The sequence below is a fragment of the Ursus maritimus genome, unplaced genomic scaffold (genome assembly GCF_017311325.1).
Source record: "Ursus maritimus isolate PB19 unplaced genomic scaffold, ASM1731132v1 scaffold_2, whole genome shotgun sequence".
Classification (NCBI taxonomy): Eukaryota; Metazoa; Chordata; class Mammalia; order Carnivora; family Ursidae; genus Ursus; species Ursus maritimus.
This window is the reverse complement of record NW_024424452.1, coordinates 70,977,676-70,996,230: the sequence shown is the minus strand read 5'-3', so window position 1 is coordinate 70,996,230 and position 18,555 is coordinate 70,977,676. Positions and strand designations below refer to the sequence as shown.

Genomic DNA, 18,555 nt, shown 5'->3' with positions numbered 1-18,555 from the left:
ATACCTTTGCCAGCAGTGTTTTCCCACAGCCAGGGGGGCCAGCCAGAAGGACCCCAGCAGGAGTCACCAATCCAAGAGCTCTGAACTGATCAGGGTTGCGCACTGGTGCCTGTGAAGAACAACGCCCACATCGGTCCGTTACAAATGTCCATTCTATACTGTGCCTGAATGGTCTCAGCACATGCTGCCGACACAGCGTGGGGCACAAGTGATAAATACGGGAATCCCTGCTCTTAAGGAATTCGCACTTAAACATAAGTTCTTTTTTTTTTTTTTTTTAATATTTTATTTATTTATTTGACAGAGATAGACAGCCAGCGAGAGAGGGAACACAAGCAGGGGGAGTGGGAGAGGAAGAAGCAGGCTCCCTGCGGAGGAGCCTGATGTGGGGCTCCAACCCAAAACTCCGGGATCACGCCCTGAGCCAAAGGCAGACACTTAACGACTGAGCCGCCCAGGCGCTCCTTAAACATAAGTTCTGAAAACGTTTTAAACATAAGGATACAATGCTTCAGCATCTTAAAATCAAGATTTTTTTTTTTTTAAGCTACCTTAATTCCCAGGTTATAAACTTTTCAGGTGCGGCCGTCCCGTGAGGCTCAGAAGCAGGAGTGCCCTGCATGGTCAGGGGCCACAGACACAAGCTGTACTCCTGCTCTTCGCTTCAGCAGCCCCACACCTCGAAGTGGGTCATCCTTCGTTAATGAACCACAGAATGCTCAGGAAAGTGGAAAAGTAAGGGTGAATGAAAATTAAAGTTTCATGGGCACTAAATGGCTGTGACTGCAGGAGTGTGAGCAAGTTGAGAAAATATTTCTCAAAACAGTTGGCTCTTGGTTAAAACCTACATTTTTTTTTTTTTTTAACATTCACTGCCAAGAATTCAAGCACAACCATGAAAATAAGTCTGAAAGGGATCTCAGAAGAATGAGAAACCGCTGCTGGGGGATTAATTAGAATCCAACAGGACCCAAAGAAGAAAGCTACGGCCAAGCCCACTTGGACACACAGCCTTGTGCACAGGCCGGGTGCCCAGCGACAAACACACTTACCAGGATTGCCATGGTGAGCTCCTCCCGGATATCTTCCAGGGCGCCAATATCGGCCCAAGTCACGTTGGGGACAGTGACAAAGCCTTCCCTTTTGGCAGAGGGCTGGACTGAGGCCAGGGCAGCAATGAAATCATCCCACTCGATGCACAGCCCCTGCAGCTGCTCCTCGGAGAGCGGGTCTTGGCTTCTCAGCAGCTCCAGCAGCCGCTGCAACTCGTCCTAACAGGGAGCGATTGAGAGGGAAGATGAAGAAACATGAACTCTACTGAAAGGTTATTTCATACCTTTAAAAACTGTTACTGCAATATTTCTTTGAGCTATAATGAGCTTTCGTGTGTTTTAACAATTTTCCCCATCGACAGAGTCGTCTACTTGGCTCTGCAGGGCTCATCGGACTCGGCCAGGGGCAGGTCCATTAACGGGAACAGAAGGCAGGAGGACAGCTTCCGTACGCGATGCCAAGGCTGGCCGGGGCCGAGATCAGCAGCTGATCGTGTTCATTTACACAACCACGGATTCCCATGTTTCATTTATAAAGAATCAAACAGCAGCTGAATTTTAATGAAATTAAACCAAAGTTATGCTAGTGGGAGTGTCTTTCACAGCACACTCCCTGGGGTTTGTCCACAGCAAGCAGGCTGGCGTCCTGGTGCTACACTGAACCTTGAGCTTCTAAGGCAGATTTCTTGCTTTGTAAAGAATAGAAAAGGATGGGTAAAAAGTAACTTGCAATTTAATTAATAAAATCCTAACTTACATGCAGCATTATATAAGGACTATGCTTATTGTGAATTTTAACAAGTATCGTGGTTCCAAATGAGTAAGGAGGGAAAAGACATTTGAAAGCACAAACCAGAATGCCCGCTCTGAAGAGCAGAGGCCGCGTAGCCCGGGCAGGCCACAGTCTCTTACGCTTAGCTCCTCTGATCATGAAGCCGTGTAAAGCCCTTGTGCAAACCATCAAGTACTACACAAATGTTGTGCGGAGTCTTCACGACTCACAAAGCTCACGGCTGTAGCATGGACTGTCCTCCAGAGCCATGGGCAGTGAGCTCACAGCAGACTGTATCGGTCCACGTGACTAGACAGTAACTAGGAAACAGAACCAAGTGCCCAGTGCTCTCACAGCAGCTGGAGAACTTTCTCTGGCCAGGCCGGCAGGGTAAACACTGTAGGCTTTGTGGGCCATGTGGTGACACCGCAGGGACTCCCATGTGAACTGTGCTGTGAAGCATGACAGCAGGGAGGTGATGTGTAAACACGGGAACATGGCTGTGTCCCTGTGTAACTTCAGTGTCCAAGAACAGGAAGCGGGCAAGCAGCCCACGGTTTGCCAATCCCTGCTCCACAATTTCATAATCCATGTTGTAAAAGGAACTTACTCAGGATCAACTAAAAAAGTAGAACAACTTGTACTCTGGAAACCACAGACACTCTGGGTATAACTGATCATCATTCCGTGGATAAAACGCCAATAAAACTGAAAATCGTACACTTCAACTCCACGGACACCTGCTGCGTGCCTGATGTTAGGACAGGTGAAGGTACCTGCACAGAAAGCGCTGGTGTTTCGGGGGTGGGCTTCGCTCCTGTCCGGTCTTCCCGGCCTCGTCCAGAGGGCAAACCTGCTGTCTCAGGATCCATGGGCAGCTGTTCCTGCAGCGTCATCAGGACCCTGCTGACCGCACCCATGGCTGCCTCGCGGCACAGCGCCATCAGGTCTGCACCAACGAAGCCTGGCGTCAGGTGTGCTAAGTGACGAAAAGGGAAACTTTCCGGAAGTCTTAGTTTTCTGCACAAAGTTCGAAGTATTCTGTAGGAAAGACAAGGGCAAAAAAGTTGATTCCTGCCCCACCAGTCAAAACAAGTTACTGTTTATTTGCGGTAGATTCCACTTTGAGAGTAGATTAAACGGACATATGCCAGAAATAAAAGCCACTGAACCCAAGTAAACCATTAATTCTACTCATCACAAAAAGCTAGGTTGATTATACGCCTAAACACCCAGTTTCAGGTTAGGACAATCACTTCTCCAACTTCACCGTACTGCACGTGTGAGAAAGCCCACTCACCTGAAGACACACCAGGTAGGGCCAGGGAAACGTGGGCCTCCAGGTAATTACCATCAAAGGAGAACCTCAGACAGTTCACGGTCAGACCTTGTGAAGAAACTTACAAGCTGTACAGACAATCAGCCTGGGAGCTCTGGGGCCGGCTCTGCTGCTCCCCAGCCTGGGCCTGTTACTGCCCTGCACACTTGGGTTTTGTCACTTGTTAGCTATGAATTATAGTAGCACTCACTCACAGTGGTGTCGGCATGGACATGTGCTAAACCCTCAGAACAGTGGCTGAGCCACGGTAAGCAGAGCCACGGTGAGTGCCCAAGTGTGTTATTACAATTCACATACTGGGATATTATAGATGAACTTGGACATGGAAATACAGTCTGGAGTTTCCAAAGTTGTAGGGCAGAGGAATATTTCCAAATGTCAACCTGACAGAGAATAAGTTCCAGAAAAGTCACTCGAGATCATGTAAGTGAAGAGAATAGAAGCAGATAAACAGCACTGACCAACGAAAAATCACTCACTCAGACACTCTACACAACAGAAAGCAAAAACAGGATCCACTGTAAAACCATTTCACAAAAATACTGATACTCAGAATGTTAGAAGAAATAGCTAAAAAATGAGTATCATCCTTTTCTCAGTTCCAACTTCTATTTCTGTAAAAATGTAGATATTTCCAGTCACCATACTCTGGAAACTCCAAAGGAGGAAAAAATACCCAGGAAGAGATTTCTGGTTTCAAGATGGCAGAGTGACTGCTGCAGCAACACTTCCCCCGCCCGGAAAAAGAACGAGGAGCAGAAGTATGAAATCCATAGCCATGGGGGCGCCTGGGTGGCACAGCGGTTAAGCGTCTGCCTTCGGCTCAGGGCGTGATCCCGGCGATCTGGGATCGAGCCCCATATCAGGCTCTTCTGCTATGAGCCTGCTTCTTCCTCTCCCACTCCCCCTGCTTGTGTTCCCTCTCTCGCTGGCTGTCTCTATCTCTGTTGAATAAATAAATAAAATCTTTAAAAAAAAAAAAAAAAAAAGAAATCCATAGCCATGGAACCAAGAGGCTGTCCGGACTCTCGCCACCCTGACCCCAGCTCATTCTGGAAGGGAGCCACAGGAATGGGCAACAAGAGGATCAGTCTTTATCTGTACAAGGGCTTTCAAAGGTCGTCAACATTGGTCTTTGGCTACGGGCTCCAGTACGGCTCCACATAGAGAGAGGTATTTATGCTGCTGGGACACCGAAGGGACAGGTGTTTGGGGGGGGGGGGCTCTGATGTTCACACGTCTTACTCCCTAAGAAATTTTAAAAATACATCATTTATTTGGAAGTTTTAGATTTACAGAATTACTGCAAAGACAGTACAGAGTTCCATATACCTCACACCCCACTCCTACTACTAAGGGCAATTCTGAGGATTACTGGACCAGAATTTTGTAGAGGACTTCTCAAGGGAATTAGTCTGATATTTTTGTGGTGATTAGACTAAGTTAACATGTTTTCGGGAAGAAGAGCGCAGAGGTGGAATGTTGTTCGCACCCCTCACCACCAGGCTCGATGCCGTGTTTGGCAGGGTCTCCGCTGTGAGGTTAGTCCCTCTCCCTGCCACACTGTACGCTTTGGAAATAAGTCACTATGCCCAGCTCGCATTCAAGGAGTAGGCAGTTAGACTCCACTCCTTCAAGGCAGTGCATCCACGTAAATCATCCGGAATCCTTCTGCACTAGAGACTTGCCTCTTATTTCTTTATTCAGTCATTTATTTATAATCAGCACAGGCCAAGTGATGCTTGACTGCCCATACTCCTGAACCGCCATTTATGAAGAAACAAAGTGGATGATAAATGACCCAGGAGAGAGGACAAAATCAGACTAACCTTTCTCAGGGAGGTGCACTAATGAGAAGGAAGGAGATTTGTCTGGCGAACCCCAGAGAGAGGGAACTGGAGGCATCCAAGTGCTGGGCGGCAGAAACGGGGGCCACAGCAGAGAGCCAAAAACAGCAAGTTCTGGACAGCCTGCGTGAGAAGCGCTAAGACCCCACATCCCCTGCACTCCCTCAGTCAGCAGGATCCCTGGAGCGTGCTCTCTGCCGAGCCCGAAGCAGGAGAGGGGAGGTCGGGGTGTACGGACGACCGCAGGGTCCCTCCACCAAGGAAATGGGGTGTGCGATTCCTCACTCTTTCCCCTGCCCATGTCAGGAGACCAGCAGCTACAGCAGCTAGACCTGCGGCCCGTGGTGCTGCCTCAATGTCTGTTTCTGAAAAACCTGAACAAAAAGCATCTATGGAAATGGACATGTGGAGTTGTCGAGCTGAAATGTGAGCTGGTCGTCTGACTGCTTTACAGTGACACTCAGGCTTCAACAAAACTGCTCACACTGCAGACATCCCATCGGCCTCACTCTTACAACGGCTGGCCACGGTCTGACATTCGAGGAAAGTGCCCACAGGAAATGATATTAATCAGTCAATCGTCAGGACTCCTAACACAGCAGGGACTGTTGCTCCGACTTTACCCATGATATTTCTCACTGTCTCTCCCTGCGATATAAGGCACAGGACAGACCAAAACACACGCACACACACACACAGACGCTTGGAGGAAACAGAAAATGTGAAAAAGTTGCAAGAGAACTAGCAAAAGAAAAAAATATGGCAAGTATGAATTCCCAAACAGTTAAAATGGTGAAGAAAGGTTATATGATCCTGATACAAGACTTGGGTCAGCAGGGGACAATATTTATAAAGAGAAGAAATGAAAATGCTAAATACAGTTATACTCAAAATTGATAATACAATTATACACTACAAACCTGTATTTATGTATCTATGGTTTGGATATTGGACACATTAAAGAATTATTGGTGAGCTGTATATAATAGCACTGCATGGATATTAAATAAAAGGTCTTTATCATTAGCCACTGGAGTATTTACAGTTAGAATGACACAGTGCCTGGATTTTGCTTTTAAAACACTCCAGGGAAAAAAAAGTGGGGGATAGATTGATCCTAATTGTTTGAAACTGGGTGACGAGACGTGGGGCTCACTACTGTGAGAGTTTCAAAGCACATCTGTCCATTCTTGAGCCTCGTCTCACTGGGAGGTGGGGTCTCTGGCCCCTCTCCTCTGGCCCCTCTCCTCGCATCTGGGCTGAGCTCTGAGGCTGGTCAATCGTGCACAGCCATGGAACAGAGGCTGCGGTACAGGACTGCCCCGCAGGAATCCTACCACCCTGAGGCCTCCTGGCTCTGAGAAACCCAAACGGGAGGAGGGACAGACACACGGACAGGCAGCAGAGGCAGATCAGACAGGAGGGTGCACAGATAAGCCCAGCCCTGAGGCCCGGAGCTCCAGCTACAGTCTCTGCAACCACACGATACCCTGAGACAGAACCTAAATTCTTCACCCGCGGGACTTGGGAGAGACAATAAAAGGGCTGTTGTTTAAAACCACTACATTTTGCAGCACCTTGTTCTACAGCAGCAGAAACTGAACAATTATACCAGACTGCTTCGTGTACACTGGGATTTTCCATAACAAAACGCTTTAAAGTCCAGGAAAATGTCAACAGCTACCTTAGAAGTCCTCTGTGTCAGAGGTCGTGCTAGGTACGTTACTGCAGTCCTTACAAGCCTTCCAAAGTCACAGTACCATTACCGCCTTACAGACAAAATGAGGCTCTGTTACCATTATTCCTTTATTACAGGTAAACAAACGAAAGCTAGGGAACGTCAGCTATCCAGGGAAAGGCACAGGGACTCGTGCCAGAGCTGGCTCTACCTCTGAGATCACATGCTCGAGCACCCCACGCTCAGTCCACCGTCTCCTGCGAATGTGCCCTGGACCTCAACGGATACCCGAGCTCACCCTCCTCAGCAGGTGCTCTTCTTTCTACAACTTAGACCCCAGGGCCTCTATTTTCTTTCTTAAACTGTAAATCTCGCTCCCTCCTTGCCTGAACCTAGACTGTTGAGCACGACTCAGGGAATGAAACCCCAACACCAGGCCTACTGGTGCCATTCTATACCCCAATCCTAAACACTGCCTGAAAATCCCATTACCCCAGCGGGCTCATCTCCAATCATCCAAGAATATAATTTCAGACTTTCATCCTCCTTCAGCCTCTCACTGATCACATGCCTGACTTTCATCAGATGATCTCACTGCTTGACTCACGGAGAAAATGCCATTTTCCAAGCACCACAGCGACAAGTCCCGTGGCCTGCATCTCCTCCCCTGCCCGCCCCCCCTTAGTCATCCAAGAATATAATTTCAGACTTTCATCCTCCTTCAGCCTCTCACTGATCACATGCCTGACTTTCATCAGATGATCTCACTGCTTGACTCACGGAGAAAATGCCATTTTCCAAGCACCACAGCGACAAGTCCCGTGGCCTGCATCTCCTCCCCTGCCCGCCCCCCCTTCCCCATTCCTCCCACTCGCTCCTTCCCACAACATTCCAAGGTACTCCGGTTTCTCATATCCTGTCTCCCCTGACACCCTAACATCCCCCTCTCACGGCCACTCCCTCCCTCTCCCCCTTTGTGGCCAAACCTCCCTTTGGGGAATCGTGGAACTCCGCTTGGTTATTCCTTCTCTTTCCACTCACTCAACCGGGTTGCTGCCCCATCAGCCTATTCACCACATGGCTTTTGGCCCAGGTCACTGGGACCTCTAGGCACTAGATTCCAGCGACAGTGCTCCAGCCCTGCCCTCCTGAGCTCCATTAGTCTCTCCTGCGGGAGCATTCACTTCCCCTGGCTCCCATTACATTCTCATTTCTCCAGCACTTCAGAGGCTCCCTCTGTCCCTTCAGTCTGCCCCAGGACCTCCATCCTCTGTCCCTTGCCATCGGCCAATCTGCTCAACTCTCAGAACTTCAGCTGTCTTCGATATGCTCATGATTCCCCAATTTTTACTTCCTCAGAGCTCCCGACTCATCCAGTTGCCAAGCTGACATCTCTACTTGGACAGCCTGCAAGCAAGTCTAGCTCAATTGCCCCGATCTGCTCCATCTCTCCCCAAATCCTCTTCTAACACCTGTTTATCTCCAGTATTTCCTATCCCCTCAGAGAAAGCCAGCAGCACACAGAAACCCGGGAATATTCCCTCCTGCTCAATCATAGCCCCCACCTTCCACGCATTCCTTCTGCCAAGAAATGTAACACACTGGCTCTACTTGCTGTCTCTGATTATTACAGCTGTGCCCTATCCACGTTCCCCCCACCAGGCACCCCCCCACAGCTGTGCCCTATCCATGCTCCCCCCACCAAGCACCCCCCCCCAGCTGTGCCCTATCCACACTCCCCCCACCAGGCACCCCCCCTCCAGCTGCACAGTATCCACACTCCAGTTATCTCCACCTATACTCCCACCTCCTTGAGCCCACCACCATCTCATCTGGGCATTACAACAGGCCCCTTCCTGGGCCACCAGAACCTATTCTTGCTCTTTTCATTCATTCTTCACACTATAGCTATAGTGATCCTTTCAAAATAAAAAATCTGTTTCCATCACTGTCCTACTTAATTTAACTGCTCTAATTTCTTCCCACCACTCACAGAGAAGTCCAAAATCTTTACCACGGGTATGTGAAGTGCCTTCTACATTCCTTGCCAGCCTTTTCACACCTTACCTCTTCTACAGCCATTGTGTTCTTCTTCCAGGTTCCTGGACTGAGCTCAGTCACCTCAGGGCCTTCGCATGTGGTAGTCCTACCTGGAATACTCTCGTCACGTGATCTGTTATTATTATTCTTAAAGTCTCAGCTTCCTCGGAGAAGCCTTTAAGAACCCCCAGACCAGGTACGCTTTGCCTGATACATCCTCCCTAAGACCCTGTTTTTTCCTTTTGGTACTCATAGATCTAATCACCCGCACCTGTGACTGAAATGCCAACCACTCTGCCTCCCACCTTAGTACACAAAAGGTGCTTAAATATTTCCTCAATTAATGAATGACCTTCTAAGAACTACTGATACAAACACTAACACACCTCAATTCTATTTATATATTTTCCCCATCTTAGAATTTAAGGCATTAGCACCTGCATACAATAACATATAACTATTTTGCTTTTGTACTCAGAGCTAGACCCAAGTATAAAAATAAGAAAACTGCATTCTGCCTTTGCCAAAGACTCAATCAGAAATAGTCTTTCTTGGGGTGCCTGGCTGGCTCAGTTGGTGGAGCGCCTGACTCTTGATCTCAGAGTTGTGAGTTCGAGCCCCACGATCGGTGGAGCGATTGCTTAAAAATAATAAAATCCTAGGGGTGCCTGGGTGGCTCATTCAGTTGAGCGTCTGACTCTTGATTTCGGCTCAGGTCATGATCTCAGGGTCATGGTCTCTGTCTCTCTCTCTCCAATCAATCAATCAATCAATCAATAAATCTTTAAATAATAATGAATTTTAAATCTTAGAAAAAAAAGAAATACTCTTTCTTCAGAGGAGTAATAACTGTGTAACGGGTACTAAATGTTAATATTGCAAGATGAAATTGCAAGATGAAAAGTTCTAGAAATTTGCTGCAAAGTTAATAAAGTTAATATTACTAAACTGTACTGCTAAAAATAGTTAAGATGATAAATTTTATGTATTTTTTACCAGAATAAAAATATTTTTAAATATACTTCCTTAAAGACTCTCATTCATAACTCTATTCAAGAGCTATCCTCTTTCAGGCTTTGAACCCCACTCTCCCCAGCTGGCCTTAAGCACAGCAGACACTTCACACCCTCTTCGGTCTCTGACACAAGTTCTGCGCAGGCCACCCGGGACTAAGCCGAAGCGCCTGGCCTGCATGAAACACCGCCACAGCTCTGACTCTGAGTCCACAATGGAGTTTGGACAAACTGACAAAGGCAGCCACAGTAACTGTAGATACCAGAAATGTCTGGATTCCATTCATTAAATGGAGAAGAAAAAGGCAACTTTAGAGAAGGAAATGCTGACAAACTTCCTAAAGGAGTGACCGGACTTAACACGACCAATGATGACACAAAGTGACACTATGAGCCTCCCAACATGATGCTGAGGACATCTCACCACCCAGGCAGTATTCTTGCCCAAAGCGTCTAACCTGAGTGTCATCAGGAGGAAACGGTCGGGAATGTTCAAGTTTCGTGGCACCTGGAAAACGCCAATGTCATGAAAGCACTTCCTCCCCGAGGAGGCAGGCTAAGGTTACAGGGTCACATGGACTCAGCTGGGTTCGATGCCAGAGTGGATTCTAGATGAAACACAAAACTACACAAACAACTAAACAGGGACATCCTGGGAGGCAACTGGAAATTCAGAACGGACTGTATGTCGAGATATTGTTATTGTGTCGGTATTACATTTCCTGGGATGGTGTGAAATGGTGTGACACGGAGTGACAGTCCCATTGGAGAAGGACTTATGGCTAAAGTGTCATCATTATCTTTGACCATCCTTCAAATGGCTTGGCAAATAAAAAGGCACACACACAAATATCCATCTGTTTTCTCTAGGGGCTGAAGGTAAGTGTGGACAGCGCTACCGAGGGGTAAATCCAGCTGACGGGTGTACAGACACTACTCATACTATTCTTTCAACTTTCCTGTAAGCTTCAGATTTTTCAAAATACGGCCATCAACAAAAGCCCCTAAGGACTCTGTCGATGAGGGACACTGGGCAGATGAGCAGATGATTTTATCCAGCAGCGAACGCGCCCCACCGTGTCTATGTCTCTACGTAGGCTGGGCCCTGGACGAAACAAAGGCTTGAGGAAAAACACAGGCCTGACTTTGAGAACTCTTACTGCATTGTACACGTCCTGAAAGCAAGGGCTCCTACTTCTCTGCGTTCCTCATATCGCCCTCCACAGTGGTATGTGCACACGCCGCATGCTCAACGTGTCTGCTGAATAAATATGAACCACTAGAATGTTATATATCCCTGTACCGCGGGTTAACAGGAATGGGCGCACCTGAATGGCTGGGTGCCTGCAGAAGACCACGTGTGTGGCTACGGAAGCTGAAGAAGAAACTGGCCGACAATCCAAAGCTGAAGGACTTGCCTGCCAGGAAGGAGGAAGGATGACGTGTTCTCCCCACGCTCCCACCCATGTGCCTTATGAGCATTTCTCTGCCCTGCCTCCCCTGAGCGTCCTGCCCTCCCCAGCTCCCTTGCTATCCCATGACTGTCTCCTCTCACTACACACCACTCTTCCTGAAAGCTGCTGGGGGCCACAGATGCCAACATCAGTGTCACTAACCCTGAGCCAAAAGCCACCATGACTCCGGTAGTACAGAGGACCTCGCCGCTAGATTTCCACTCCCCGGCTTCATCGGTGCCTCCCGTGCAGTCTTTGCTTACTGAGATACTGGTGCAGCTTTCTTTGCTCTATGGACACTCAACCCCATCTACTAGGACAGGCTGGTCCTACAACGAACACACACAGCTTTCAGCTCTCTGGCTGCCTTTTGTCACGAAACCTGTGGTCTCAAGCAGGTTAGTCCAATAGGTGAAAGTGTGGTGCTCAAAGTAACCTCCACGTGGGCCAGCGAGCACGGCTCCGCTCCACAGCTCCCCATGCTGTCCCTCAGCCGATTAGTTGACTAAGTGACACCAGCCACGGATTCCAAATCAACGTTACTGGCACAAAAACGAAGAGAGAAAGAAAAGGCTACGTGGTACTTCTCACCCCTCGTGACATAGTGATGCACAAACTTCATCTTACAAGAGCGTACCTTTCCCTGGAGGCTTCGTCTGGGATCCCGAGGCATATCTCTCTGTCGAACCTTCCTGCACGTCTCAAAGCAGGGTCTAAGGCGTCCGGTCGGTTGGTGGCTCCAATGACGAGGACCTGGGCTGTCTCGGCCATGGTATTCAGATCTGGTAAGAAGGAGACACAGGGTGAGCAATGAACAAGACACCGGGGATGGTGGACAACGGTGCTTATGTAAGTCGTGTGAGTGGTTGGAGTAGTACACGTTTGGACGGCAATATATACACAAAGCTAACATTTACTAATGGTCTATTATGTGAAAGACGCAAGGAGCAAAAGTACACACTTTCTCCTCAGGCAGCTCATGGTCTATTGAGAAACCCACTGGACAAATCTTGTGTCTCATGGCGATGGGTATAAACAGAGCGTCACAGTGAGACAAAGGAAGACAGCATGGATTCATGGAGGAGGCCGCATTTAGGGAAGGCCTTGGAGGAGGACAGTATTCATAAGCAGGTCCAGGTTGATGAAGTTCTGCAGGAACAGAGGGTGTGAGTGACAGCAGAGGCACACGCATGCATGGCATGCTCAGAGAGGGGGGTCGCCCGGCAGCGGGGAGTCTGGGAGAGAATATGCAGCGCAGGTCTCCAAACAGCGGTGTGGCATTGGGGGGGCGGGATGGGGGGGATAGGGGGGATGGGGGGATGCACGGCAGGGAAGGGCAGCATATGCGCTAGAGTCTTCTGTTGCTCTGGCATTATCCAGAGACAGTTTTAGGAATGGCAGAATGCAGGGCCCAGCACATCTCCTTCCCGAGTCTGACTTCTCTCCACCGAGGCAGGGTAGAGGTCAGACCAGCAGAGGTCAGACCTGAGGTCTGAGGTAGCACTCCTCACAGGTAACAAGGTATCAAGGTAGGAGGATGCTAAGTCAGAATCTTAACAGCTGAGTCATGAGGAATCTGCAGAATATTCCTTAGCCCACAGGAAGCCAGGAAAGGTTTTACTGAGAAGATGTGTGTGTTGGAAAGATAATTCTAAGAGTAGAAAGGAACAGAGCAGAGCAGAGCTCAGTGTGATTTGACGGCAGGCATCAGGCAACAGAGGAGACAATAAGGCAGGAATGCGGGGAAGAAGCAAGAGAAGCCCACTTGCAGTGTGGGGCTGCAGATGCAGCCCGAAGCACTAAGTGACTCCCCGAGAAGGGGGTGAAGGGCGAGGGGAGGGGAGAGACCAAGAACACTCTGTCTGGACGAGGAGCGGGGGTGATACCATGGAGAGCGCGGAAATAGGAGAAAGAGCAGAGGGGCAGAAAGGGGAAGCGGGTCTGGCCCGGGCACATGGAGAGTGGGGTATCAGGCAGGCAGCTGGGAAGAGGAGTCTGACGCTGATCAGAAATCGAGGTTACGGATGCATTCATGTTCCCTGAAGAGCTGCTCATCAGACATCTGGGAAACAGGCAGAAGGCGAGACGAGAAGGCTGAGTGGGAAGCCTTACAGACTGCCTCTGTCTAAGGGACAGCTGACGGAGGCAAGCACAGCAGGGAATGGCTAAGGAGCTGCCAGACAGCCAGGACAAGGACAGAAAGACAGCTCTGGCGTTCAAACCACGCATGCCAACAATGCCCAGGACAAGGCAGTCAACGGGTGTGAAGACTCCCGAGAACCACTGTGCTGACACTCACTGGTGGCTTGCTGTGTGCCAGGCACTAGGGTGCAGTCAGCCCCTCAGCCAACCTCCGCCACCCCTGTAACAGGTAGGCGTTTAGATGAGGAAACTAAAGGACAGAGGTCCGGACAGATGAGCGCTGAAAGCCACCAGATCCGACCACCAGAGGTTCCCTCACGACTCTCCCAGGGTTAGCTTCAGTAAAATGCTGGGGACAGATGTGTACTGACGAGGGTGAGGTGCAGACCAGAGCAGAAGCAGAGGCCTATACTTCGCTGACAGTGACTACTCCTTTGATAAATTTTGGGTTGAGAAGAGAGGCACAAGGCGGTCCGTTTAAGTGAGACAGGAAGGCTCTTAAATACTTTCTGAAAACTCCATAAAAGCTCAAGGAAGAGACTCATGCTACGAGAGATCACTGAACATGCAAAAGAAACTTAAAGGAAACGAGGTGACACCTTATACTCATGAGATGCACACGTGCTTCCCATGAAAATGTTCTGACTATGCTGAGTGCCCCTGCACTGAGCCTGGGACGGAGCCAAAGCTGCTCCCCAGCTGGTTCACGTGGGTCTAATGCCCACAGCTACAACGACCAAGGGCGGGAATTCGCTTCCTTCTTCCAGGTTGGGTCACTCAGATGCTGTGGTCTCAGTGACACGCTCTGAGCATATCAGGGGTCAGTAACAGAATAATAGTCATAGGAATCTGTGAAATCTTCATTCATGAAAAATACCTTTCCACAGGAAATCAACAGTCAGCAACGGAAGCACTAATGTCAAATGCTGTTTTTTCCCATAGCATGAAAGATAAAAATCAGACCTCAGCTAGGACTGGCCACCCCCTCCTGCCAGTAACTTCAAGATAAATCCCATTCTTTTTCTCCCTCTTCCCCAGTATGATGTGATCATAATAAACTGACATTACATTAGCCACAAGTTTGAGTTCCGGAATATTATGGAAGACGTAAAGTCTTATTTCTTTCTACGCAGAGTAAAACCTGTTGTGGGGCACCAGCTCGCCTAAATAAAGCACGCATTTGCAGGTAGCCCATTGGCAGTACACGTGTGTGTAGACATCTGGAGCCTAACCCTGGCTTTGCCGATGACCCACTGTATATACCGGGCTGGCTCCCTAAGCATCACTTTCCTCATGGACATGATAGTATTTTAAGACGCTTTCCAGCTCTTAATAATTGGAGTTATGCCTGAGTGTAAGTTTTTGAAATTAGATAAAATTAGTTCTCTTATCCTGGGATAAGCATCCTGTCTCAGTATGACTGATGGTGTCTCTTTCCCTCTTAGAGAACCATGTATCTTATAACGGGTAACAATGTAGTTTCGATATGGTAATTCAGAACAGAGGCCTCAAAACAGGGCAAGAAAATTTGACACGAAAATAAAACAGCAGAATAAGCAACCTGCAGCCAGCACCAAGAGGAGCACAAAACCTGCACTACTTCAAATTATCTTGTGTACATAAACCCCATGCTATTTCACCGCAGGTAGGATCCAAAACTGTATCTGCCTTCCCTCCAAATTTCTATCTAAAGACAATTTAACAACACTGAAAAACAAGTTACAGACTGGGAGGAAATAACTGTAATATATTTAACAAAAAATCTGCTCCTCTAACAAATTAAAATATTCTTTCAAATCAATTTAAAAAAATTCAGAAACACAGTAAGCACAGGATGAGAAAGGGATTTGGGGTGATACAAATAGCCAAGAAATATGGAAATATGATCAACCTACAGCAAAACAGCGAAACGCAAAGAAGAACAAGGTGAGATCTCCCATCTTCACCACCGGCCTGTCAAACATGAAAACAAGTTGGGGTTGTGGAGGGACGTGAACACAGGGCATCTCAGAGCGTAAACCCTTCCAAAGGCAGTTTGCCACTTCCTATAAAATTTAAAGTGTATAACATTTAACCATCACCTTAATTTTTAGTATTTATCCTGGAAAAATACGTATGCACCAAAAAGACCCACTTAGGAGAGGCCCTACAGCTTCTTGTAAAGCAAAATACAAAACGACTTAAACATCCATCAAAATGGGAACGCTTACGTGCAGTTTAATAAATCTGTCCTAAAGAACACCACTCAGCAGTTAAAAGGTAATATTTAAATGTATTAAAACAGCCACATTTCTGAGAAGGAGCGTTAAGATACAAACAGCAAGTCATAGATCAATGTTGTGTGGTACAATCCCAGTTTTAAGAAGCAAAACAATGTTAGTGTGCTTGTGCGCATGTACAAACGCATTAAAATAACACTAAGATGTACTCCAAAAAATTAACGACAGAATCCTTTAGAAAGAGGATTGGTTTTTTTCTCTCAATACTTATACTATTAAAAAACTCCACAATTTATTATCTGAAAATGAATATTTTAAACTGACCATCCATGCAGGTGAGGAGCTGGGCTACAATTCTTCGTTCCATATCTTTTGAAGCAACTTCTCTCTTGGGGGTAATAGCATCAATTTCATCAATAAAAAGGACACAGGGTGCATTTGACTGGAAATAAAAACATCACAAAAGACAATCATAAAGACATTCCCCACACTGCAGCATAGTTTAGTATGTACATTTTAAAAAGTCCTAGAGTTCACAGGTCTTTCAGCCAGTGAGCAGCACTGAAGAAGGCAGCTCCCGGCCTCATCGCTGCTGCTTTTCAGGACTGGAGACGCTGCACAGAGGACGGTGCGAGACTGCACACAGGCTACCACGCTTCCAACCCTCTCATCCACCCGTGCTTTGCGGTGACCAAGTCACTGCAATTCTTTCATCAACGAGGCATATCCGAGATGTTACGAAGTACGACCAGTGAGTGAGACACGCTGACCTAGAGAACCAGCAGCAGGCGGCCGTGAGGACGGTGATCGGGCAGGAAAGGGAGGGGAGTCCCCAGTACCACCGTGTGGACGAAAAGCACGTTCCCTGTGCGAGTTCTTCAAAGCTCAGACTGGACAGAGTGGAGAGAGGAGGTTCAGACAGAAGCACCAACTGACTGAAGCAAAGCAAAAGCCCCGGGGAGCAGAGCAGAGTCACGGTGGTCAGGTGCTGGGCAAGAAAGGCGTGGGCCGGCGCCCGTGAGCACACGTTCAGGCTGGGGAGACGCCGGGGGTGACGGTCACACAACACGTGAGCCCACTTACTTATTAATACCACAGAACTGTACACTTCAAAATGTTTAAAATGGCAAGTTTAACATATTTTACCACAATAAAAACAAACAAAAAGACAGAAGGATCAGTCAACATGAAAAATTTAAATGAAAATATCGAGAGATGCAGGACGCCTGGGTGGCTCAGTCAGTTAAGCATCTGCCTCAGCTCAGGTCACGATCCCAGGGTCCTGGGATTGAGTCCCGCATCGGGCTCCCTCTGCCTGCTGCTCTCCCTGCTTGTGTGCACTCTCTCTCTGTCTCTGGCAAATAAATAAATTAAAAATCTTTAAAAACAAAAACAAAACAAAAAAATATAGAGAGATGCAATCTCCAGCACACTCATACCTAGTTCTTCAGTGACACTGGTCATGCTAAGGGTCAGACTCTCAGCCTGGCTACGGCATCTCAACACCATGGGGACCAAGGCAATTCAAAGGGGTGATTTAGCCCATCACTAGCCGGCTGGCTTCTCAATCCTCTCAGTGATGACTTGGGCAGAGAAGCAGCGAGGACTGCTACAGACAGCACCCAGTTAGAGAGTCAAGTCACAGACAGCAAAGGTCTCAGGGGCAAGCACAAAAGTATCTGCCCGTGACCAGAAAAACTCAGTGAGAAAAGGAGGAAGAAACAGTAAGTGACGGTCATCAGAATTCAGCCGGAGGAAAGCATACAGTTCTCGACAAAGAACCACGTGATCTGCTTGGACCGTGTTGGTCGCTGACCCACACATCCTAGGGCACCTGGTTTCCTCAGGTAACAGGGGGACCGGGAGCATCTGCAGTCACCCGCATTTAACACCAGGAATTACAGTTAGGAGAAAATCCCATTTCTCTGGTAACAGGATTTTCTTTTCACTGGTTCACTTAGGCAAATACAGAAGAGTTTATCCTGGCATTTCTATGGCTGCTTTTACAATGTGATAATCCTAAAGGGGAAGAATTTTCACACTGCTCACAAGTTGTTTGCTAAACTTAATTTGGGGAAAATAAAAGTGAAAGGAAATACCACCAGGATAATCTGTTTTCGACATACAACCACTGGCTATGACAGCCTGAACTTGTCAGCAATTACACTCATGCTTGATTTCAGATTAAACAGATGAGTTTAGCCAACAGTCTGCACCCGTGAATCTACTTGAAGCATTTAGGCATCACGGGCTCTCGGTCATAACTGCGGGCGGCCCGACGTGTGTGGGACTCACCACGGCCTGCTCAAACAGCTCCCTCAGCTTCTGCTCAGACTCCCCAGACACTCCGGATACAATCTCCGTGGCAGCTACCTTCAGAATCAGGAGGTCCAGTTCCTGGAGAGAAACACATGAGAGGATGACCACATTGTCAGCGTTGATCTTCCCTCCCTGTTCCTTATTCAGGCCCTCTCTCAAAATGTCACTGTTTGAGGGGCACCTGGGTGGCTCAGCTGTTAAGCGTCTGCCTTCAGCTCAGGTCATGATCCCAGGGTCCTGGGATCGAGCCCTGAATCGGGCTCCCTGCTCGGTGGGAAGCCTGCTTCTCTCTCTCACACTCCCCTTGCTTGTGTTCCCTCTCTCGTTGTCTCTGTCAAATAAATAAATAAAATCTTTAAAAAAAAAATGTCACTGTTTGAATGCATGATTTTCTGAGAAACTTCCAGCTTTCTGTGTTGGTCTGATGAGAAACATTGTTAAATATACGCAACTAATGAATCATCGAACTTTGCATCAGAAACCAGGGATGTACTGTATGGTGACTAACATAATATAATAAAAAAACATTAAAAAAAAAATCTATAGTTTTATCAAACACAGCGACTGGACACCTGCCACTTGTTTTCACTTTATAGAAGGCACTGTGCAACCCTGTTGTCACCTCTTCTGAGTCAAGGGTCTAGACTCTCCAGAAAGAGGTTCTCCCCTGCTTAGAGACG

General features: G+C 47.8%; 1 protein-coding gene across 3 annotated transcripts in view; it reads right to left on the bottom strand.

Annotated features, from left to right (window-relative positions):
- The window catches only part of NVL (nuclear VCP like), an 89,909-nt gene that overhangs the window by 55,591 nt on the left and 15,763 nt on the right, over positions 1 to 18,555 (bottom strand). For all 3 annotated transcript variants that reach the window (XM_040636140.1, XM_040636141.1, XM_008695364.2), the window contains 6 exons: positions 17,852 to 17,953; positions 15,881 to 15,998; positions 11,833 to 11,977; positions 2,601 to 2,865; positions 1,053 to 1,271; positions 5 to 109 (listed from right to left, as the gene is read on the bottom strand). In XM_040636140.1, coding sequence (XP_040492074.1) covers positions 5 to 109; positions 1,053 to 1,271; positions 2,601 to 2,865; positions 11,833 to 11,977; positions 15,881 to 15,998; positions 17,852 to 17,953 — 954 coding nt within the window. The remainder of the gene's footprint in view (positions 1 to 4; positions 110 to 1,052; positions 1,272 to 2,600; positions 2,866 to 11,832; positions 11,978 to 15,880; positions 15,999 to 17,851; positions 17,954 to 18,555) is intronic.